General features: G+C 36.7%; 1 protein-coding gene across 11 annotated transcripts in view; it reads right to left on the bottom strand.

Annotated features, from left to right (window-relative positions):
• Positions 1–5,597: 5,597 nt before the first annotated feature.
• The window catches only part of PARD3 (par-3 family cell polarity regulator), a 432,225-nt gene continuing 413,140 nt past the window's right edge, over positions 5,598–24,682 (bottom strand). For all 11 annotated transcript variants that reach the window (XM_029961730.1, XM_029961733.1, XM_029961729.1 and 8 more), the window contains 3 exons: positions 20,764–20,884; positions 11,169–11,296; positions 5,598–7,789 (listed from right to left, as the gene is read on the bottom strand). In XM_029961730.1, coding sequence (XP_029817590.1) covers positions 7,396–7,789; positions 11,169–11,296; positions 20,764–20,884 — 643 coding nt within the window. In that variant the 3' untranslated portion in view covers positions 5,598–7,395. The remainder of the gene's footprint in view (positions 7,790–11,168; positions 11,297–20,763; positions 20,885–24,682) is intronic.

A 24,682-nucleotide genomic window follows, 5' to 3' on the forward strand; every position in this document is an offset into this window, starting at 1 on the left:
GATTTCTGGCAGCATTTAAAAGTGCATATTATTGTGCCAGTATTAAGAATTGGTACAGCTTCATGCAATGCTGGAATATATATCCAAAAACTAATTTACTTGAGTTGTAATGTTAGGATTATCCTTCTGTCTTTCATGACTGATGCTTCATCTGGAGAATGCTTAATGTTTTCTTGTCAATGAGTGTTAACTCAAATGAATTATTCCAATCTGTTTACTTTGTCCCTTTCTAACAAATGCAAATTATAATTAAAAAGAAAAAAGAAAAGAAAAAAAAGAAAAATGCAAACAGCATTGAAAACCTGGTATGACAACACTGTGTAGTTTTTTCTACTCTAAAGTCCACATCAATAAGCAATTTAACAATAGGAGAACACTTAATGGGAGACCAACAGATGAAATTGTTGTAGAGCAGATCCTTGGATGAAATTTTTTCTTTGCCCATGTAATTGCATGCAGCCATCCTTGTGTGAAATCCCCCATCAGATTACAGGGTTTGTTGTATGTAAATTGAAGACTAAATGCTTGGTAGCACCTTTCAGCTCTGCAATGCTGGAAATGAGTTTTTTAATAGGAAATTAGATTAGTAATATTTTAGTCAACAAAAATGCGGAAAATTTCTGCATGAAGATGAGAAAATTATTCATGCAAACTGACTTTAAAAAACAAGAATGAACATCCACTATACTGCTATCCTTAAAAAAAGTCTGTGCATTATTTTGTAAACAAAGAATGAGATGTGCAAACACAAATTATTTCAACTTTGCTGGCTATAGTATTAACTGAGCTTTTGGTTAGCAACAGGTTGCATAATTTAGTGCTTTTGATTTTTAATATGATTTTATACAGTTCTCAAAGTCAGGAACAATATGTGGAAAATTGCAATAAACTCAGTCCAGATTATAAAATAGACTTTTGCAAACCATCAACCAGGCATTAATACAAGACATTGCCATTTCCAGTCCCTGTTATGCCGCAGTTGATCATATTAACCTTCAGTGAGTTTCAGAATCTAAAGTGAGAAAAGATTTCTCAGCCTTAACTTCCTCTGCAAATGCTAGAGTGGTTCCTCTAACATAAGTTTGCCTTCCTTTGTAGCTGATAGCCCAGAAATCAACTGATCATGTAGTAATAAATTATCATTAATATTATTTATAAACACTTCTTTATTAAAATGGTTCCTGCAGCTTGGGCTGGATCATAGAGCAGAGCTTGAATGTACCACACGCTGAGAAAACTGAGGAAGACGTGTGTCACTAACAGGAAACAACAGATGGTTGGTAGAATGAAACAAAACATACATCATCATTAGACACAAAGTTTTAGGCAAAGACATTCCTGTTCCTAAGAGCCTACAAGCTTTTAATGGCCTGGCTACAGATGAAGCATCACAAAGCTTTGTGCTTGTCCCTAAGGAAGATATGAAATGTGATGGCTACCCGGAAAGGGGTCTCAGACTTCAGCACATTCTAAGCGGGAATAAGAATTATATCAGTGGAGCAGTGAAAACTAATGTGTTCTCCAGCTTGCTGAACACAAAGGTGATAACTGTTCTGGGCTCCTGGCAGAAGGTTGCAGCTCCTGGAAATCTCTTAAAATTCCTCTAGATAGTTCATCATCTTCAAACAGTGACCATGGGAATGCGTCTCCTATTTCCATGAGAAAAAGATCTCTCTCTCATTTTCTCTATAAAAGCTTTAAAGACATAGTCCCTTAGTTAAATGAAGAGACCTGAGGAACTCATTTTAATTGCCAAATGTAGCAATTCCCCAGCTATTACTGGTTCCAGCAATATGATCTGTACTTATAAATGAGAATATTACTAGGACTGGGAATACATCTAAATTGGGACAGTCATGTACCTGTTGCAAAAATCCATATAAACCAACTTTAAAAAAATCCCTTCACACTGATTTTCCTCCCTCGCCCCAAAATATTTACCAGTTCTTACTGCCAACAATAGTATTTTATTCTATAGATGATGAAAACTAAACACAGCCTCCAGTTCCAAGGACTGACAATCTAAATACACCTCAGGGAAACCCACAGAGGAAATAATGAAGGGACAGTAAGGTTGTTTTCCTTGTTGCCTTGTTAATTCACATCTTATGTGCTACACAAGAGAGTGAATCTCTGGAACAGTCATGAGTTCTGTGCTGAGGTTACACCTAGCTAGTTTATCCTTTTTTGTGCCTTTGGGGCATAAAGGAGAAGAAAAGGCAACTAAACACCGGTGGCTGTAACAGTGACAATAGTGTGAGGGGAGAACCTTTTTGATCCCATTTTACACCTCTCCGTCACTTTTCCTTTCTTTCCTTATTTTTCTAAGACAAAGATTACTCCAACAAACAAGAAGATTAAAATTGGACAAACGAAGCTATTATCAGTCGTGGTTCTCATTTCTCCTTCTCTGACAGATGTCACTGCAGTCACTGCACTGAAAGTCCAATGTGTGAATGTAAGCCCATTCCAGACCTTGATTGCTGCAAGATGTGCAGATGAAAACAGAATTCTGGGAGCCAATTTATGAGGGAAGTGGGTCCTGGAATCCTTTGGAAGGGCGCAAGTAACTTCCTCTTCCATCCATCTGTCTTTAAATCACAGTCATGTCTGTTTGAGCTCTGAAACCATCAGTCAGTCAGGCAAAGTGATACCTCTAAGGAAATTTGTAGGGTTTTTTTTTTTTTTTTTTTTTTTTTTTCAAAGTAGATAGAATGCAGTGGGGATAAATATTTTCCAAATTTACCTTAAATTTTTTTTCTTCCAAATCTCCTGGGCTTTATGTTTTTCTTCATCTCAGTACTCTGTCCAGTCCCTAGAAGTGCCTGGAAAGTGTGCACTTCACACAGAATAGAAATCAAAGCCATGTTCTTTAGTCTGTTTTTGTGTAATCCCAACTCAAGCTTCCAGTTTCAATTTTTAAAATGCGCTTAAAGTGTAAATTACAAAAGATAATACTGCTCCTAAGAACAGAAAAATATTAAAATAAATTCGCAAATCAAAGAGAGAAAAATCAATCACTGGAAAGAACTAGCCTAGGATATGAATGAATTGCATGCCATTTAGAGAAACAAATAAATGCAAAAGAATTAATCAGCAGACGTAAAAGAGAGAGACTGTGATGCTGCTTCAAAATAGAGGAGATTACAAGAGGGTATGAAATAATGACCGTGTGCATCAAATCATAGCTGATTTCTGCCCAGATGGAAAAAGACACTGAAGAAATGTTTTGAAGTGGGTTTCTTAGCAGGACATGAATTAAAGGTAAATGAATCCAGTCTGTGCCTCTCTCATGTACATGCACACACACAAATCCTACTTTCACAAAGTCAGTCCCCCATCATGCATTTCCGACCCTCATTCTTCCTCTGCCATGTTAGGGCTGAGATTTAAATTGAGTCTGGAAGGCCAGAGTGTGGTGGCACAACAGCAGCATAAAAAAATAGATGAGTTTTTTTTCTGCTTTTCAATCCTGACAGATTCCTCACAACTCCTATTAAGTAGATTGAGAACTTGGGAGAGAAAGATGTAGAAACAGTCAGGCACAGCAAATAGAATTAGGAAATATTTTGAAAATAGACTTGCAAGCCAGGACATGCAATAGCCAAATTCACTTTAAGTCTCAACAACCCAAGTTCAAAGGTTTGTATTACTCAATAATATCCTATGTTTAGCCAACACCACTAATCTGGCACATCTCTTCCTTGTCTAGCCAAGGTTTCTTCCTTTCCCACCTCAACATACCCAGAACAGACAAATGCAATGTTACAGATACTCATAAGCAGAGGGAACGTGACCGAAACATTAGGGCAGCTTTGAAAGGCAGGCCATATATCTACAGTCATGATGGGTTTAAACTTTGTTTTGTTGTTCTTCATGCTGTTTGCCAGCAATAAATGGCAACTGTACTTTCCAACCATGTTCAGCTGGGCTCTATGCCATTTTTTGCTGTTTTTGATGGCAGAATTTTCAAGGACATATATTAAAATATCTGGCCCATGCAATAACTCACTAGGGCTGCACTCTTGTTTCCAAGGAGGCCCGATAAGAAGAGGGAAAGTAGGTTTTTTGAGAAAGACAGCAGTCTTCTGCATTAGTAATATTAAACTTTCCCATGGAGTTTCAATAGCATTAACAAATTAGTTTGATAAAATACAGGAGGCTTTGCAGATGGTTTTTTCAGGGTTTCAACAGAGCAAAATGTGCAAGCTGTACACCCACTCCTCGATGGTGTAAGCTCCCTTGTAGTCTGTCCTGTGACCATTCTCAAATATAGTAATGTTACAGAGTTAATCTCATAATGGTAATGCGTCCACAAACAAATTACTGCAGTAATGTCGTTAGCTCAATTAACTTTTGAATTTATTCACTACGCAGAACTAAAGGTCATTTTCTATTAAAATATCTCCCTCCCACTTCCTTATCGCCCTTTGCAACTTAAGGGAGTTAATATTAGAAATCCTGTCTATGCTATGTCAGGAAGAAGACAGGATGATGAAGCCAGAAAAAGACCTTATTCTTTACTAACATAACACAGACACGGCCCAAAGAGAACATCTGCCTTCTTTCATGAACACATCTAATTATGGCAAATTGTTAACACCTTGAAGAGGAGTTTCATAGAAGGGTAAACTTTAACATATGCCATTCTCACACATAAAACATCCTGTACGTCATACTTTTCCAAACACACGCCCTTTTTCCTACAACAGTTTATCAAAGGCCTTGTTTTGAAAAGGACTTCAACCTGTTTTCCATTCCTGTGGATGCATTTTTTTAGTGCTTGCAATTATTTGCCTGTACAAATAAATCCATACATCAAACTATGTAATCTGGGAATGCAGTCAGGAGATAAGGCAGTAAGGCCTGCAAAACTGCAAATGCAATTATTTCTCTACTCGCAATGCAAGCCACTACAATTTAGATCTTCTGCAAAATCCAACCTTTACTGTCTTTGGGCACTGCAAGCTTCCTGTCCATCTTACATCTCCTGCTATTCTTCCCCTTGAGATCCCACACTAAAGTCACAGTGAATAATTTGACACTATTATTGCCATGGCAACACCTTGATGTCATGCATACACAGAATCATGATTGACATTCCTGCAGTAACCAACAAAAGGAGGAATGAGGGGAAGAGGGAGAAAACCAGACTCAGCTCCAATACTAATGGGGGAAACAGAGTATCACTGGCACTGTAAATATTGCTTTATTCATAAATCTGCCTTCTCCCATTTTTCACCATGTCAACATTCCTGTGAAGGGCTCCCATCAGAGCCCAAAAGACACACACAGTGTAGAGGGGTCTTCCATGCCTGGATTTGGCCGGAGCGCAGCAGGTACCCTTCTGACAGTGCTCTCCTTGGGGAGAGGACTCCATGCTACAGCATGGAAGATTTTTGCCTCAGAGGTTAGTCTTAAAAATGTGCCTTTGAAATGTCATAGGTATGGCCTAAAATAACACAAGACTTTAAACTATGTGGTTTTTGCCTCTGAGGATAGTCTTCAGGTGTTCAGCTGGGCTGTAAATCTTTTTTCTTTTCTTTTTTCTGATGTTTATACGCACTCACAGAAAGACACACGCAAACCATTAGGAATAGTATAACATAACATCTGTTAAGTATTTTTTAAACTCAATGTATGCAGCAGTTCTTATAGGGGTCTACAGGCAATACCAAGACAAGGATGGAAACAGCCTTTTATTCTGAATTTCATATGTACATGAAAAGCCATTTTACACAGTTTTGTAAATTCTGCGTAAAAGAGCTATTGTCATCTAATGTCACTGTGCTTACACTAATAAGAACTTTTAAACATGGAGTACATTATTAACAAAAAAACTGTTAACAAACAGGCATAAAAGACACATATGTGTGCTGATATTTCACATATATTCTAGAAACAAATTGGCGCAAAAATAAAATGTGCCAGTAAAAAAAAATAGGCTTTTTTTTTTTTAATCACGCAATACATGATTTTTTTTCCTGCTTTCTCTCTTTCCTTTTTGTACACAATATGCTGAGATCCATTCTCAAGCCTTTTCACATCAGGATTTGCAGGCACTTCAGCAACCCAACTATACTTTTTACAATACATGAAGTTAAGACCAACAAACATAAAAACAGCTGCTGCAAAAGAAATTCTCATATCCCATATGCACATTCAAATATTACTCACTGCTAGAGCAATCTTTTTTGCTTTAGTTATTTTTGGATACTGACATGTTTTCAGGATGATGTGTAACAGTTTGTCTCCACTTATCTCTCATTCATATACTTAAAGGTTTGTTTTTAATGTAGCATCACAATGAAACAATACAATATATGGAAGCACAAAGAAAATTGTCCACAAAGCTTCATGAATTCTAAGAAGAAGAAATTCTTTTCTTTATAGTGTTTTGATCCAAAGAAAACCTTTGATTTCTTTGCTCTTGCTTTAAGGTACCTCCAAAATTTGCCCAAGGACAACTGTATATCAGATAACCATGGGATGACACCTTCCCTTGTTCTCTTCCTAAATACAAGTGTCATATGACCAAATTAATTTAGAAGAAAAGCAAAGCAGAACTCAGTTGTATGTTTGTTCAAAATTTCCCATCTTTAATAGAATAGTAAAATATACTTGTTTTGTTTGTGACTGTATAAATAATCTCTCTCTAGTTATTTCATTTGTAATGGACTGTGTATTAAGATTATAAGGCAATTGTAACAAGATGGTCAGGATAACTGAAAGCTTAATATTGTTTTCCTCATGAGTCAGGGTAAAGGCTTTTTTAATGAGCTCAGAGTGGGGAGAGAGAGAAAAAAAAAGAGTGCATATGTGCATAATAGGAGAAGGATAGTTTTTCAGCATATAGACACTTAAATATTGATCAACAAAGACTGGTAATGACTCCACCATAAAACATACCAGAACTCTGACTGCGATCCAGAGTAGTGCTAAGCCTTATCCACTCAAAAGCAATATGTAACCCTCTTCCTGAACCAAGAGAAATAAAAAAAGGACATGTCAATGTTTCCTTCAACCTCAAATTCATTCATTTTATGCCATAAAGCTTCATGTTGGTGTAATAAGTCACTGCAAAGTAAAAGACATTACAACAAATCCTAGCAAAAAGCCATTGACAACTATTGGACTGGGCTACAGGACTCAGAACGCAGGAGCACATTTCCGCTATGATTGTCAAATGGTGGAAGGTCCTTCCATGAATTCAACACTCAGGACAGAATGGCAAAGACATAAGGCCCACCAGCGCTTTGCCCATATTTTCAAAGGCACTGAAATAGACAACGGATATATTCCTTAGTACCATCAGTTTAAAAAGTTTTCAAAATATAAGTCTTTATATGAAAATGTTCCTTATTGCATGGAAAGTTGATCTTCATTTTCTTCACCTCAAGAATAAAATGGTCTTCCCTTTTCTGGTGTTTGCAATCTGTTCAGCCTCGCTACCTGAGATGGTGAAGGCGGTACATCTTGTCTGAAAGGACCTTTAGGAGGGGTATAATTAGGGTCCTGAATTTTCTTATATGAGTCATAGTTGCTAGGCCCTTCAGAAGAAGTTTTTTTTTTCAGTTGTTGTTCTTTCCGCCTCTGCTCTTGACGGAGCAGTTCTTGTGTTTCTAGCATCACCCTGGCATTAAAGCCATGTCCCCCCATATAGCCATTCCTCGATCCCTGGTAGCTGGAATATCTGGGATTTTCCTTCGCAGTCTGGAAACCTTCTCCAGGGGAATAACTCTGGTCCCAGGAGTCTTGAGATACAGAACTGGCATTTTTTCTGCTTTGCCTGAAACAAAAAATGAAAGAGACTTTTAAGAAAAATGTTCTGGTTCCCCTTTAACTGTTATTGACAACAATCACTGGAAAGAAGGGTGCTTCTGCAATGCCATCAATTTTCCCCCCATTATTGCATTCTCCAGAAATCACATTCTCTCCTGCCCCAAAGAGACATCTTTTCTTAAGGAGAGCATTTTCTAGAGAGTTGAACTATATTTCTAGTTCTCTACAGGAGGAATATGCTGTGAAAACCCATCCAGTGCTACAATTACCCTCATGTTCTCAAGAAAAATGTGCTGCAATTCAGTTGCAGACTAGGAAAGACCATACATGTTGCTGTGCTTCCAAAGAAGCCAGATAACAGCCAGCACTTGTAAAGTCACTCATGAAAGATTTGAATCTAGACTCACACTTGATTAAAAATGCAGTGGGCAGATCCTTAAAACACTTGTTCTCTAACACTGCACAAGTCAGAAGATAAAGCTCTTTGCGGATAGGTAGTTACACAGGTTCTTCCTCCCATTTCCAGAACTAAGGAATTTCATGCTATCAGGACTGTTTCCCAGTCTACTATAGTTTTCATAAAAGAAAAATCATAGATAACCATTTTTGTTCATTTTTTGGCTCCAGGGTGCAGATAAATAAGCCAAATACACATAGGAATTACCAATTCTTATCTCTTTTCACAATAAATCATCACATTATTTTGAAGACAGATTATGGTTTTGAAATAACTTTAATTTACTATCAAGCTGCTAGATGACTGTATGAATTTAAAATAAGACAGGTGATGATAAAGTAAAATAATTTTGAGCTGCAGTAAAAGAGATATCCACTATGAGATTAAAATTAGTGTATGAGAATCAAGCAATAAAACAAAATATACTGTGACATAAATCAATAAGAAAATCATTTAATTGTTTATATATGGTTTGGTTTTTCATGTCAACACATATGATGACGTGGCCTCAGCCAACGAATATGCAGTGGAGAGACAGGAGACCTGAAGAATTTTTCTACCATTAGTAAAAGTAAAAAGTTACCTAATGTTTTCACAATCTTCCTTCTACAAATATAATTTGGAATTACCATATCCACCTTATTTTATAACCAATTTTGAGATCTCTAGATGAAAAATGTTATGCAGGATGAATGTAAATTATTACAGAACAAATTACAATGTAAATTCTTACGCAAATTTTTATAGCTGTTATTGGTATTCTCATATCCAACACTGCCAAAGAAACAAGGTTTCTGAGTCATGTTTTATCATTCCCTGGAACAAGAGCACATTGAACAAACCTCTGTAGGCTACGAAACTGTCAGGTTTCTGATCTAGAGCAAGATAAATTGTAACTAGTAGAAAATTAACGTGGAGTTAAACCTTGCTTTTACAGTTTCACATGGGACAAGAGGATGACTAGTTGAACTGATTTAATTTACTGACTGTTTTTTGGTACTTGTTCAAAATGAGTTGGCTCACTTTCCCTGTCTTTCTGGGAAGATCCTTTAAAATTGACTCAAGAGTTTATTTGCCTTCAGTACTAAAGATTTGAATGTGCAAAGAGGAAAAAAAAGGAGGCTCCTAGAGACTATGCAAGATGAAAGGCAACCAAGCTCAAGAATGAAGCCAGCCACTTTAATCATTACAAAGCCATGTTTGCAACATTAAGCTTGGGACCTAAATTTCAAAGTAATAGTAAAATTTCTTTAAAGATCAGTCACAGAGTTAGGAACAGTTTGTAAAGCTGGAGAACTGGATGCCCCAGCTTTTTATAGGAGTATCGTGGTATTTACAGTGCTGAACTTTAGCCTGAGGTCCTGTAATTCTGTCTGCTCTCAGCACAGCTGAAATACCATTAAATTATCATTAATTACTCAGTAACATGCATTGCTAGCTTGCCAGGCACTTCTCATGTTGAAGACAACATTGAGTAAAGTTCTCAGAAACTCTTTTCAAATCAAGCATTTCTATGATCTATTTTCCATATTTCTTGTAGATTTTTCTCCTCAGAGTTATTAATTTCTGTCACTGGAGCTTCATTGCAACTGACTTCCAACTTTTAAATGCTACCAATGATTGAGAACAGGGAAAGTGAGTTTTAAAAATCACCATTTTAAAACTGAAGATAAACCTCCCAACTTAAAACTGGAACTAGTGTCTGTATCCTTTCACTCCACCAGTGCATTGCTGGGGCTTGCAGAACTGAAAGAGTTTCTCAGGAGAAACAATATGGCATTAATAGGAGTGGTCACTTCAGAAGGAAGGCAGAGATCAGAAGAAATGAGAAACTAACCATCTCAGAAAACACAGTAATTTTGCATTTCCCTTTCCCACCTTCCAAACTTAACAGAAAAATTCTACACTGAAAGGTGTTAAAGCATTTAAAAATCTGAAACTGTTTTATTTTCAAAGATGTTGGCAAGATAGAATGATTAGATAACTTTGCTATGAGGTTTGTATTTATTTCCAAAAAAAAGGAGTTATAATGTATCTGGTAAAACACATCTTGTCACAACAAATTTTTTTCCACACTATTTCCACAGAGCCACAAAAATAATACAACCTTGTTGGAAAGCAATTTGACACCAACCTCCAGTGTAAATTATTCTCCATTCAACCATTGCTGCTGATACTTCAAAATGCAAAGACTATTTGCATAATGCTCAACTATAGAGTTAATTTGAAATACAAGTTGACTAAACTTCTATTAATTCTTAAAATTAAATATCGAGTAAAAGACATTTTGCCCAAACAACTAATTAAAAAAAAAAATTAAGTTTTTTTAAAAATATAGGTTTATTCAGACAAAAAAATGTATTAATTTTCAGCATTCCATTGCTAATGACCTGGTAACTCAAAGGAAATGTATATACTGTAAACCTGAAGGCCCCTGAATTTTTGGATAATTTTCTCAGTTCCATATTCTTTTGTTGGAGGACTCAAAAGTTTTTTTCCTTTTACTTTTCCCTTTGCGTTAGTATCACAAAAATAGAATTTCTGCCCAGTAAGGACTTAGGCAACAGAAAAAGAAATCATTTGACATGTCAAAAGGGGACAACTCATGTCATGCTCAGGAGACTTCTGTAATAGCAGAAAATTAAACTGGATGGTGTCCCACAAAGAATAGTTTTGTTCTAATGTCTCAATTCTATTGGGTGCTGAGTGCCATCAGATCCCCCTGAAATCAGCTCTGAAGCAATTCTCCTAAAATAAACAGCTACCACATGCTCTCACTTAAGAAATTTTATGCCTCTTCCACAGTGAATACATTCCACCTTATATCAATGCTAAACAAAAGTGTCTGCACTAAGTACGACATTTTCCTTCACAAATGAAATTAGCTCCAGGCTCATGTGCACAGAATAGTTCGAGACAGTTGCCATACCTGGGTAATGAGCTGTACTGCCGCTGAGCTTGTTGGAAACTCTCTCTTTCTTCCTGCCGCTGCCGCTGCATTTGAACCTCCACTGACACGGAGTGCCTGCCACTCTGTGAGTACGTCTTGGTGCTTGGCTACAAAACAAAAATGAAAATGTCTTAAACAAAGCAGAAAAACACCCATGAAAGAGTCATCATTTAAGTTGCTGTTGTACAAATACAGTTATATCTGTTTCAACACGCAATTCGAGCAGCTATTTCACAATAATTAGGTTAAATTCTGACCTGTAACAGTGGCCTGTGCTACACATTTTTTTTCTGACCTACCATTTCTGAGATGTATCAGAAAAACATTGGTCCAGAATGGGTTATGCTTTTATAGTAACACTGTAATTTAAATTAAGTCAGTGGAACGGATCTTCAGACTCTGCAAATTACCCTAGCCACTGTAATGCCAAGTTTAACACCCCACTGAGAATCTGAGGGGAGGAGGGAGTACAGAAGCTCTTTTGAACCTCATCAATACACTCAAGTGATGCTCTCATTTAGTGGAAACACTCTAATTTGCTGTTGGCCCACACATGCACTGCTTGCTTTTCTGAGATGGGAGAAACATTTTCTGATTCGATATTATCAAGTAGATCCATTCAGCAAGTCTCTTGTGGACAATCGGGACTTCTGTGTATCTGAGCAGGATCTTAATGAAGCGACAATTTGAAACTTTGAGGCCAATATTAAGAGCAAGTGAAAATGGAGGGACTTTCTGAGAATACAGAGCATTACTGGTCAAGATCTGTCAGAATGGTTGGATTCGAACTTTGGAATATGAAAAAGTTAACTTTCATTGAGATGTCACTTTTTGCTTTACATTACTATTTTCTTCAGACTTTGTAATTTCAAGTTGCAAAACAGTGTGTCACAAAAATCAAAGAATGCTATGGCTTTTTCTTGTTTTACTAGTAAGGTTTCACCTCCAAAGAAACAAAGTATTATTTTTATGTCCTTAAAATTACTAGTTCTGTTCAAATCATATAAGTTTAATCATGGGGAGGTTAGGGAGCATAACCACTTGTCTGAGCCTGGGACTGAAACAACTTGTCTCAGACTTGCTTTTGTTAAACCACTTCTTGCCTCTTTATCTGTGCTTTTCCTCAAAACAAACATCCCTTGTTTTTTGCCATTAGAATTTCTTCAGAGAAAGAGATCATAATGGCTTACAAATATCTGCAAGATAAAAGGCTTTTCAAAAGCTTTGTACATTGAAGACAAGTTTTAGAAACTGGAAAGTTGTAATTTGTGAAAGAAACGTCTCCTTTGTCTTGCTATATAGGCAAGTACCTGCAGGTAACCAGAAACACAACAAATTTGAGACAGGTGTACAACTTTTAGAAACTTTGTTTTCAATGACAATACACTTCAGACAGAGCATCAGTCTCAGTTCAGAATTTAACATATACAATCTTCCCCTTATGGGAAGATTACTGGACAAAAGAATCAGAACACAAAAGCATAGACTTATTTAAGAAAATCCTTAATGTAACATTGATGTCTATTTCAGAATAGGTTTACTCTGCAAAAAACCTCAGTAAAACAGCATTTCTAAGGAAAAAATGCTTTAGGGATGGTAAGATGAAGCAACAAATTGAGAAAACAGAATCACATGTTAGCCTTGTGGGAAATTTTCTTAGAGATGAATAAGCTGTACATATGTATGTCCAAACCAACAACCCCCACAGAGATTTCCTACTATATTAAGTAAGGGCAACACACATACAGAGCAGCATTTCAGTTATTGCATATGTCAACATTTCTAACTTTCTTGACTTTATTGAGAGTCTTCTGACATTTGGTATTTTATTGAAGGGCTCAGCTTATGGAAGAGAGTGATTATCTGAAAATCACAAGGTTTATTTGTGAATTCTCTCCTGTGTGGTTATAAGCAGCTTGCAGAGAACCAGAGGGAAACTCAGAAGTTCCCATATCAACTTCCCCATAAAGAATAAAAACATTTAAACTAAGATTTTAGAGCCAACCTCCTCATTTCATGGGTTTCACTTCAACAGCATTAGAAAGCTTGCAGTTACATTACGTCATATGTGAGAAAGTAGTTATCACAGGAAAGACATGAAATCAGAATTGCTTCTCTTTTTTGGAAAAGCTTCACTTGTTTTAGTTCACTATAAATATAATAGATTAAGGAATTTTACAGTATCTTTTCTAGAAAGCATGAATGCACGTACACACACACATGTCCAGAGAGATGAAGTTACCATGAAAGCCTTTACTAAAGTGACAGAGGCTTTGAAAGTCCTAATGGACTATGAATGTACTAAGATCAAACTGTGCCTTCAGAGATACTTCTTTTTAATGCACAGAGGAACCAATGAGTTAAATGGAGGCAGGGGCTATCACTCCTCTCTGCCTGCTGTAGTGCCTGCCCAGAATGATGTGATCTGAGGAGTCACGTCTGGATTCTCTGCAGTTCAGAAGGAATTTCATCTAATGGACAGCATTTGTAATTTGATGGGTCTAAAGGCAAACATCTCAAATCCATTATCCAATTTTCTGAAGGTATGAGTACTAAGAGGATTTGCAATACTCTAAAAAATCTGGAAAGGATACTTATTTAATCTGAATATTGTTCACAACTACAATAAGCTGTTCATACAATCGAATCTACTATCTCATTTCAAGCATCCAAAAATATGGCAATGAGACATAAAAATACTCCCTTTGCATGTAATCACAAATCACATAACATAACATATATACACACAGACAGGTACATCCAAATATCTTATTAATAAAAAGGTTTTTCTTTCAATTCTTTTCATTCAAAACACCAGTGATACCATAGTAAATGCCTATATGGTTATGATGATATAAAGACTTTACATATTCCATTTTGGACCCTTAACTTATTCAGAAAAATGCAAATTTCCATACAGTGATTTAACTTTTCAATATGCTGTTGATTAAATTATCTAAAGCAAAAATATTTATATAATAAGTAACCTTAGTTTTCAAAAACTAATTGGTAATTTTGTCTCAATCTCCAAAGTATACTTTTATACATATATATTTACATAAAATATATTCATAGATACATATCTGTATACATGCCTACCCCATTTATGTCAGCATAAAATGGAGATAATTAAAAAAAAAAGATGCACTATTTTCAAATCTTCCAACAGCAACAAAAAAAACATGTATATAACACAGTAATTTTAACACTGATATCAACACTAGGCTAAGTACAATTATAACAACCTGAAACCATCCAACAAACCTGGCAACAGCTCAGTCCTCACAGAACAGATTGATAAGAACTCTGGCCTTGCTTGCAATGAGACGTATGACAAGCACTGACCTTTTCAAATAGGATGTGGTCAAGGCCACAATAACAACCAAGGCTGCATTATACAAACAAATGTATGTTCATGTCTTCCACAACACATTTAAGTGGCAATGATAGCTCTTGCATTCAGCATTGTTAAACAATATTCAGCATGTAAAATTGTGCTTTAAAATAGATGAAATTACACAGCTCTCTTCTAAAAGAGGCATTAATTTAAAACCAGGGCTGCAAAGTTAAAAGTTTCTACTTTCTCACTTCATGCAAACAACATTTTTTCATGTCACAGAGAATGTACACCCATGGCTCATGTTGCACTGACCACTATCAGCAGTCCAGGGTAGCATCTTTAGGGACAAAGGTCCCTCCTTTCTTTCCTACCTATACCAAGGGATGCCCACACAGTTTCTTTCCCCACAGAGTGGCATTTCTGCCCACAGAGGTAGTTCTGCATGGTGGCAGCATGGATCCTGCAGGACTGGCAGAGATCAAAGCTGCCACAGAATTACGGAGAGGAGATCACGGGGATGATCCAGAGCACTGGGTTTTCAGGGAGATCCAACCAGTTCAGGTCAACCAGGTGATAGGAAATCCAAAAGTTGAGGAGATAAACTTATCTGACAGCCTTCAGACACAGGTACAAGCCGGGAGAAACACTTATTCCAACTCATAGAACTCTTTTGTGTTGACAAAGAAATAGTTAATAGGGAGATTAGTAAGGATCAAGTCTCTTAGTATTTTTCCACTTGTTAAAAAAAGACTGTTATTCAATATTAAAATAAACTAACTAATTGTTTTTTCGAGATTAAGCACTGTGTTTAACCAGTTTAACCAGAGGTTAAACCAGAGGTTTCAGGTTCACCTAGGAATCTGGCAGACAGAAGGCCCTCCAAAAGTCCACGGTTCTTATAGTTCAGCGCTAATTAGAAATAGATAAGATTAAATGACCTTGCCTGCTTTATGTGTAAATGTACTTGGCACAGATGACAGACAATCCAGTAACCATGCATATCAAAATTCAGAGCGATAAAAAACATCCAGTGTTTCTGGGAGATGTCCTTGAAAACTATTTTTACTTTGATTTTTGTTTATGTTGCTATGGTGAACAGAACATATAGCAATATGTCTTTTAAAAGTTGCCAGCAGGTGTGCGTATTAATTCAAACACCACATAATAAGAAAATCCCATCCCTTTCTGTGCCTTTCCATGGTGTCTATGTAGGAAGCTGAGTAGTGTGGTATGGGACAAAGATTTCTGTTCTGTGTATAGGAGCAGCAGAAAGAAAATCTTCAGAATAGTAGAAACAAACCACTAAGCCCTGAAATTCTGCCAGAGATATTAGATGCATTGTACACCTGTGAGCTATAAATATGTTTGTTTACTAACCAAAATGCCTCAATTTCTTTTTAAAATCTTCTATCTTCATTTTTTTTATTTCGAATAAATTACGAGATTGAAGCTAGTGGGAAAAAATGTTAAAATATAAAACTTTAGAGTCTCAATCTTAAAAAAAAAAAAAGCTATTATTTTATGAAATCCTTTGCAGGTTTGAAACAGAATGGATATTATCTACACAGCTGAAGAGGAACTACCTGTGGAGAGGTTGCCCTGCATAACTTTGGTGTCCTCTCCGAAAAAAACTGGGGTAGGAGAAACTGCAATTTAGCTCCTAAGGTATTTGTGAACTACAGTGCTCCATCAGATATTGCCTAGTATTTTGCATAAAATATCCTAAAAGAGACTCTTGAAATGCACTAGTAATAGAAAGAATTAATATACTATTTCTCTTTCTCATTAATGTGTTGAGTAATTTTACATAACTTACAGCCTGATCTAAACTTTACAGTGTTTGTATTTCAAGTATCCTTTTATTATTTTTTTCCAGGTAATATTAATATGCACTTGAAGTTACAGCAATAAAAATCGAGTTTGTTTTTCTTAAAGAATTTTAGGTTATTAGAATTCATTATTGCTTTGAGTAGGTCAAGGACTTGAATATAGGAATAAGATACAAGTATCATAAACAGATAAGAAAGAATTGTTTTTTCCCCGTAAGTCTCTTGGAGACACGATCTATACACCAATAAACAGCTGAAAAAAACCAAGCACAGTCCCTGAATTTTCCGAGCCTTTATTTATCAGGCCATGCATAAGTATATTATTAGGACTCTTAGAGTCTTTCCTTCATGAAAATCATGCAATTATTTGCCTTTCCCAAATTTGTGCATATGATTAAAGCTATACTCAGATGAGTCAGGTATCATATTTATTTTGACCCAGTTAGCTGTTATCTTTAGAAAATAAAACATCTTTTTATTTGACTCCTAAATATTTAGAGTTTGCTCAGCTGCTATCTCAATGTCAATTTTTTTCTATCATTCAAATAGATCCAGGATGACTGGAGATGAATGTATTTGTGAATGGAATTTGCCACTTTCCATTTTCAGCACCAATTACTTTATCAAATTTGAAGACATAAACCACTAACTTTTGTCTCTCCTGCATCTTTGTGGGGTTTTTTGATCATTTGTACTTCAACGAGCAGGACAGGCAAGCAGCTGTAGTAGTTTCCATGGATTTAAAATGCTCTTTTTAAAAATTGTATTGTTCACTCCTATAACATTTAGGGCTATAGTGCAGTGGTTCTATTACTGAAGGTGTGTGGGGGGAGGGTCTGTTAATCAAGATGTGACTATGCAAAAATACAAGATATAGAACAAATTACGACAAAAATCCCCCCAAGCCTGGGACTGGTATAAGGAAGGACAAACCTCAGCAGACCTAACACAACCCAGAAAAGCCCAGAAACCAGAGGCTTAACTTTTGTACTGAACAGAAAAATCAGCCCCAAAAGAATCCTGCGTTGGAATAAAAATGTCATAGCAACAGCAAGGGCCTTAAATATTAGTACACATAACTGTAATCCCATGCAATTCTACATGCCCAGATACATGTCTGCAAACTCTGACTGGAATTAACACCAGCAGGATTAAAATGGATTAATCATAATTTATTTTATTTTTATTTTTTTTCCATGCAGCATCAGGCCTATAGTATTGCCCCTGAAAGCCTCTTGTATGTTAGTTTTTGAAACACACACACACACACATGAGCACGCACACACAAAAAAAAGTGAAGCCATATAAGAGCAAAAACCCTTTATGAAGCCTGAGAAAGTTATCTTAAAATAAACAAATGCAAAAATCTTTTCCATAAAGCTTTGAATCAAAACTGTAGAACCACTGGATTTCAGAGACGGCTCAGTATTGCAACATTTAGGCAGTTATTTAAACCCTAACAGCGTGTCATTCAAATGGCCTTGAGCAGAAATGTTACGCTGTTTAATAGACGGTGTCATCTCATTCCAGTGCTATCACTTTTTGTGTCTGTTAAGCTGCCTGATGCAGTGTGAACACTCACAGGCAGTCAAGTATTTTGTTTACTGGCAGGGCAAACACAGCCGGGCAAAAAGTCTGGCTGTGCTGCTCATCTACGGAGAAATGACCTTCACCTGACGGGCACATGCAGGAAGGGAAGGGGCCAGGCACCAGTGTCGCTGCCACAGAGCCAGTGTGATGTAGTGCTCCATGGTACAGAGATCTGCCTCCAACCCACGGAGGAGACTGAAGGTATCTGTCACAGGTAACTGTACTCTGTGTCACAGGTCATTAATAGTCTGGGATGGCTTGGAGTTGGAGAGGTTCACAGGATCATTTTGATAATATATTAGTGGGTTTCTGAGGTATTGAGCTCCTCTGAATATCCTCAGAGCTGCCAGATTTCCATCAGCATCCATTACTTACACTGCAAACTTCATGTTCATTTATATTTCCTTAAAGTAACCAACAGTCCCACATCACATCAGCACTTTGTTCCCTATCCTCATCTCTCCCATCATCTTGCTAATGAGAAATACAAACTACTTATCACCTAGCTCACACTTTTTAGAGAGTGGGTTTTTCCTGTCTGTCCAAACCAGGTCAGAGTTGGCTGCTGTCATGCGGCTCTGAGGCTTCTCTGGATGTAAAGTTCTTTAGTTTATGTAGGCTGCACAACCCATTTCCCTCAGGTGAAAATACACTTTTCAACAATGGTCTACATACAGGTGCACTTTGCACTGCTGTGGTTTGGAACCAACAGCTTACAGATGGATTGAAAAGACAGCAATGTATGTATTTAAGTATTTTCCTGCATACATACTATAAACCACTTTTGCATTTTTTTGTATCATTGGTATTTAATAATACATCTGGATCTATTTTGTGAGTGTGTCTTAAGAAAGTCCATCATTTTAGATTAATATGTTAAAGTAGTACACACTCCTTAAGAGAGAAGGTTATGGCTCTTTAACACTGAAATGGCTATGAAGTGCTGAAATGGATGAGATCATTGCTTTATCCTTTCCAGGCATTGTGATCTTGAAAGGCTGGAGTACATGATGGAAAAATAAAATTATAATTCAAAAAGACTCTGGGCCAATTTTTTTTAAAGTACTTATCTAAAATAAAACATTTGGTCACCTATGTATTTAAAAACAGAGCAGCTCCTACAAAAGCAACAATAAGCTCCAGAATTAATATTAATACATTAAACTGAATTAGTCACTTTGAGCTCATTTGCATGATCTGTAGAAGGGGAGTAAACAGAGAAATCCCATTTGTTTGAGTAAGAGAAAAAAGAAAGGTCAGTGTTCTGACCCACAATTTAGGAAATTATTCCATTCCTAAGGTAATCAGTCTGTCATCCAAATAATTCCCTTTGCTCACTACAAGAAATGATAATAAAAGCCAACTTGACTGTCTAAAGTTGCTATGGCATTTAGATATACAACAATTTGGCCCATGACCTTCAGTAGGTAAGTTCCCAAGTCTTCAAGAGTGCAAGTTTTTCTCATACACAGTTTTCCCAAGAATGTTGCTCAAATCTCTCATTTAGAGAGTGAAGAGTAGTTGATATGCATAATGGAAAGTATCTCTACTACAGCCCAAATTTACCCCCAAACTGGTAAACTATCACTGTGGTGGACTATCACAATATCTTCCCCACATTAAATAGAAAACCTCTGGTCATAAAGAAAATGTTTATATTAATTTTTCAGACAAAGTTAGAGATTTTCTAAAATGGGGAAAGAGAAGCCCATATCCTGATACTGTATGTTAAGCAATATTAAGTCATTTAGGGACACATTTACCTTTGTTCCTCTCCATGCTGCATGTCAAAAATATCACAGGATCAAGTTGGTGAGTTTAAGATGGTCAAGGACACAAAGACCCAACAAAAACAAAAAAAGTCTTCCACATCCACCACAACAGGCAAACAAAGATGACATATGCATTAGGATGTTACCTAGGTATGTTGCCTAGGTTGTTCTCAGTGGCTTCATACACAGAGATGGCTCTTCAGCTAAGTCTTCCCACCTCGTTCTTGTGTGCATCTCAATGCTAAGTAATAATAACCCATCACCTACACCCGCTTTGGAGGAAGCTGTGAGAGTTACCACTGTTGTCATCGTACAGTTCCCACTTTTTTGGGAACACAAGCAAGTTGTTCACTGTCTTTATCATAGAATTTTCAACAAAATTAGAGTATTTGTCACATGTTTAAAAGATCCTAATTTAGGACATGTAATTTATTAAAAGGCAACGCTGATTCATTCAATTATGTTAAACAAGATAAGCACGTGAATTTACATAATTGTATCACGTTGCTAGATCAGATTGAACAGGATTTAAATGATCAATTAGGATGTATATCTCGATACAGAACTGTCTCGGCTAATGTAAGTGGCAAAGGGCTACTATTGTAAAGTGTGCATATCCCTCCTTTTTTACTGCGAAAAGACATAGCTCTGCCTTTTATGAAAATAATCATGCTGATATTGTTTCAGAGAAAATACCATTTACAAGGTTACACGTTCTCTCTAAATTATTTATTGTTAGTATGCATTTTATTCTGATTTTCCTTGAAAATTCCAGATTAATTGATATCGCCTTTGAGGCAAAAAAATTCAAGTAATAACTCACAGAGTCAAGGGTCTATACACACAGCAAAGAATGCTATCTGCATACATGACAGATGGCTGAAGAAGTTTAGAAATGAAATAAACATCAATGAACTGAAAACAGGGATAACAGCAAGGGCAGAAGTGTGGAGACAGAGGACTGTCTTCCTCTCTGCTCCCAACCGGCTCAGAAACAGCACCAGTCAGCCAATCTTCCCAGATTTGACAGGCTCCACACTTACCCACGGCTGCTCAAAACTGTAAGTACGTCTTCTGTCCTCTACATCCTCGTCTTGCTTTGCTTGCTGAAACTCTTGTCTCAGGCGCTGTATCCGGTCGTGGTTGTTAGGAGTCGACCTGTTGCTAAAAGAAAGAGGATGGAAATGATCAATACACTTGAGAAGTGCCACCTGTGACTGAGACTTCTTAACGTGGGACTGCTACTACAGCGCAGGACTACAGACTCAGAGATAATTTACAAGCATTTAGTACAAATATATTTAGTTTTTAAAAGATTATTAATGTTGTTTGACTTATAAAGAAACTTCTGATGTTGTAAGGATAAGACAAATGAGGATATTTCCAAAGTTGTTGGTGTCTCTTTAGTATATATCAGTCTTAGAAATGAAGAGGAATAGATGCACTAGTGTCAGATGTAACATAAAGGGAAATTAAAAGTCCTAGTGATCTCTGTTACTGAGTAAACATGAAAGATACTTTCCCCTAATCAATAAACTGTAGGTAGTACTGTCAGATCTTTATTCACATCAAATTAATTACAATGTCTGAAGGCTCTACATATATAAAATTTGGTTATTTTCCCCAATCAATAAGAGCCTGTCATCCCTTAGTTCTGTTTTTAACAAGTCTTTTAAATTGATCAGTCTGAAACCATTAAAAGGCTTGGGGGCCAGTAGCAAGCAATCCCTTTGACAGTGCCCTAGGCAGGAATGCATCCGGGCAGCAAAGGAGTGCTGACCTCAGCCCCACAGATCTTGGCTGAGGAGGGCTCAGACCCTGAGGTACCACTACAAACCAGCACACCCAGAACCTTGAACCCTTGAAAACCATCAATTTTTCACAGTGTCTGGTAATCCACTCTTCACAGCCCAGGTGTATGTGAAATCACAATGAAAAATGCACAGGAATGGCTTATTTCAGGGAGCAGGGGGGAAATGGATATTTATTAATTGCGTTGATGTTTCTCCAGCTGTGCAGCTCCCACCTGACCTCTACAACCCCACTGTATTTCAAACATGTTAATGTGGGAATCATAGGAAGCCTGACAAACAAATAGGTTATATCAAGACTAACCAGAAGCATTTTAATCTTTTATTATGGACTCCTTGTGCCCTGCATTTCATTGTTTGTTTCAAAAGAGCTGATGAAGAATGGACAGCTATTACTTTGTTTCAAAAGAGGAGTCTGCAGAGAGACAATGGAAAGCAATTCCATAGATTTCTGTTCTTGGACACAGGGTACAATGAAACAGAGTGAATTTATAACCCATGTCTTCTCTCGTATAAAAAGAGACACTTCTAGACTCCATTTGTGGCTGTTTTCGGTGTCTTGTGGGACTGGTAGGTGCAGGGGATTGGAGGTTGTAGATGTTTGAGACGTTACCTCCCACTCTTTTCAGTGTCATTAAATAGAGTTTATCAGTGCTTGGTTGGCCAGACAGAAAAACTAGTATGGCTCTAGCAAAGGCTAAGTTTTAAAAGGTTTGGGTTGATTATTTTTTTTTGTTGACACCAAAGGCAAAGAAAAGGAAGGAATTTAGAGAAGTGTTTTCTTTCTTGCTTCCCCCCCCCCCAATGAGAGCTTTAAGAAATGCTTTATTTGTAGAGTAAGTCAACTTCTATGTGCAAATTACCCTTTTGAAAAGTACAATTAAAAGAAAGCTTTATTTAGAACAGGTGGAAAAGAAACACTGGTAGTTTCAAAATTTCCACATCATTGTACATGTGTTGCTAATTTTATTTCCTTAATTCAATTTAATTTTGTGAAAGCGCTTATCTCCATTTACAGTTTTATATTATGTAAATTTATTCCTTATTGTCAAATTCTGCCCAGCTTTAGTATGCAGCCCCTTGGTTTTTTTTCCCCATGCATTGCTATACACTGCACATTGTAAATGGATTCATCAAAATCCAGTGCATGACGTACAAACGACTTTTAAACGGTCTGTTGGTTTTTAAAACGGGCATTGTTAATCCAACAAACAAGTAGTCCAATGCTTTCTACACAGATAAGTGTTTTCTGCACAATAAATTGCACTTAAATGTAGCAAAATACAGTAAGTATTAGTATTTCAGGTATAATAATATATGTTTGAAAGAGAAATGCTGTTGAATTTCAGTGCAAAAATTACTAGAAAAGCAACATAGACGGACACCTTGACGTAGTCAAGATAATGGGTAAATAATCCACCTTTCATAATCAAGATTGTTTCGAACTCTAAGGGATTACAATGCAAAAGTGGCACTGAAGCAGCTATGCAATGGCAAACAGAAGGTAAACCCCCAAAGTACTGCACTAAATCCTGTGCATTATACAGAACAGACATACTGTACCAGCCCCAAAATGGGCTGTTGGAAAGGTTATTACAGATATGAGGACTTCTTCACATTCTGTGATAGATATTCAATGAAACGATTACATCAAAAGAGGAATAGCAAGCAAATGCAGTGTCCATGCCATGAAGCCAAAATGTATGTCTTTTTCTGAACAGCAAAGGCATGACTTTGACACTCTCCGCACTGCAGAGATGGAATAACAAAGCACAAGGAGGATCCTGGGATTTATGATTAACTTGTCTCCAGACCTAAGAACTTATTCAAATGACAAAAAAAAAAAAAAAAAGAAAGAAAAGAAAAAAAAGAAGTCAAGCTGATTTAAGAAAAGTTATTCAAAGTTATTAAAGGTTTGATAATGGCAGAAGAGATAAATCTTTTAACAATATTTCTATTTTATCTGAAAAGCAAGGGACATGACCCAAATTTAGAAAATTGCAAAAGAAGTGAATTATGAAAAGGACTATTTCACAGAAAAGCAAGAGCAAAAATTAGAAAAAGGCACTTCTGTATCCACTCAAATTTCTTTGTGCTCAAAATGTCTGGGAGAAACAGAAAGTGACTTCAAATCAGTCATTCTGTAATAATAAAAAAATTACATATTTTCATTTAGAAGAGGAAAAGGGAAAAGGCAGGCAGCTAAGGAGGGGCTAAGATACTTTTCTTAAAAGATTAATCGAGGGTTTAGACTATATCTCAGATTGGCATCCTTTTGCTTCCATTTTCATTTCAACCTTATTCTGATTCTCTAGGTCAAATTACATCTGCCCTAACCTTCTCACTAGCAAGGGTTTGCACATCTCTATCCTGACCTGCCATGCTGTCTCCTGTTTCTTTTCATGCCTCTCTTTATCCAGTTACTTTCATCATCAGTGCTTTTTTGCTATGTTTTCTATGTCTCCTTCTGCACTCCCCCTGCACTCAGGGAACACTTGGTACACCCTCTTGATATTTCATTCAACTTCCAAGTAGTACTTCCAGAAGGAGAGAAATGCAAAAATCATAATCACAATAAGAAACTGTTAGAATTAAAATTTTGGAGGCAACAGTGCAAACCTAACTTCATTCCTCTTCAGGTCCTGAGATATTCTGCTCTATCTACAACTCTTTATGGAAGTCACATCATTATGCCTTAGGACAGAGTTAAACAAATTATATCTTGTGAGAAGTGTCCTTAGCCAGTCTAAAGCAAAATGAATTTTGACTTATTGGATGAATTGACCCAAGAGAGGTAGGGTCATATCAACAGACTATTAGGGTGCAGTTGCAGGTGTTCCTGTTGCTTAAATTCCCTTTTGCAGATGTATGGTGCAAGTCCTCAAAAGCTCAGTTTAAATGTACCACATTTTGTTTGAGTCTTCCATTCAAATGAACCAAAAATCTGAAGGCAGATCCACCTCAAATAATTCAGGACTACTAGCAGGAAGAAAGGAATGTAACTTGAAATCCATCCAAAGTCTATAGAAGATTTGACCTATGCTAGCTTTAAACTTTTTAGCAAAACTGGAATTACAACTCTACAGTAACCACAGCTTGCCCAGACAGTGCTTCCCTATGCCTACTTAATAACAGAATGCCTGTGAATTTA

Source organism: Manacus vitellinus, unplaced genomic scaffold (genome assembly GCF_001715985.3).
Source record: "Manacus vitellinus isolate BGI_N305 unplaced genomic scaffold, ASM171598v3 scaffold_3_pilon, whole genome shotgun sequence".
In the NCBI taxonomy this organism is placed as follows: Eukaryota; Metazoa; Chordata; class Aves; order Passeriformes; family Pipridae; genus Manacus; species Manacus vitellinus.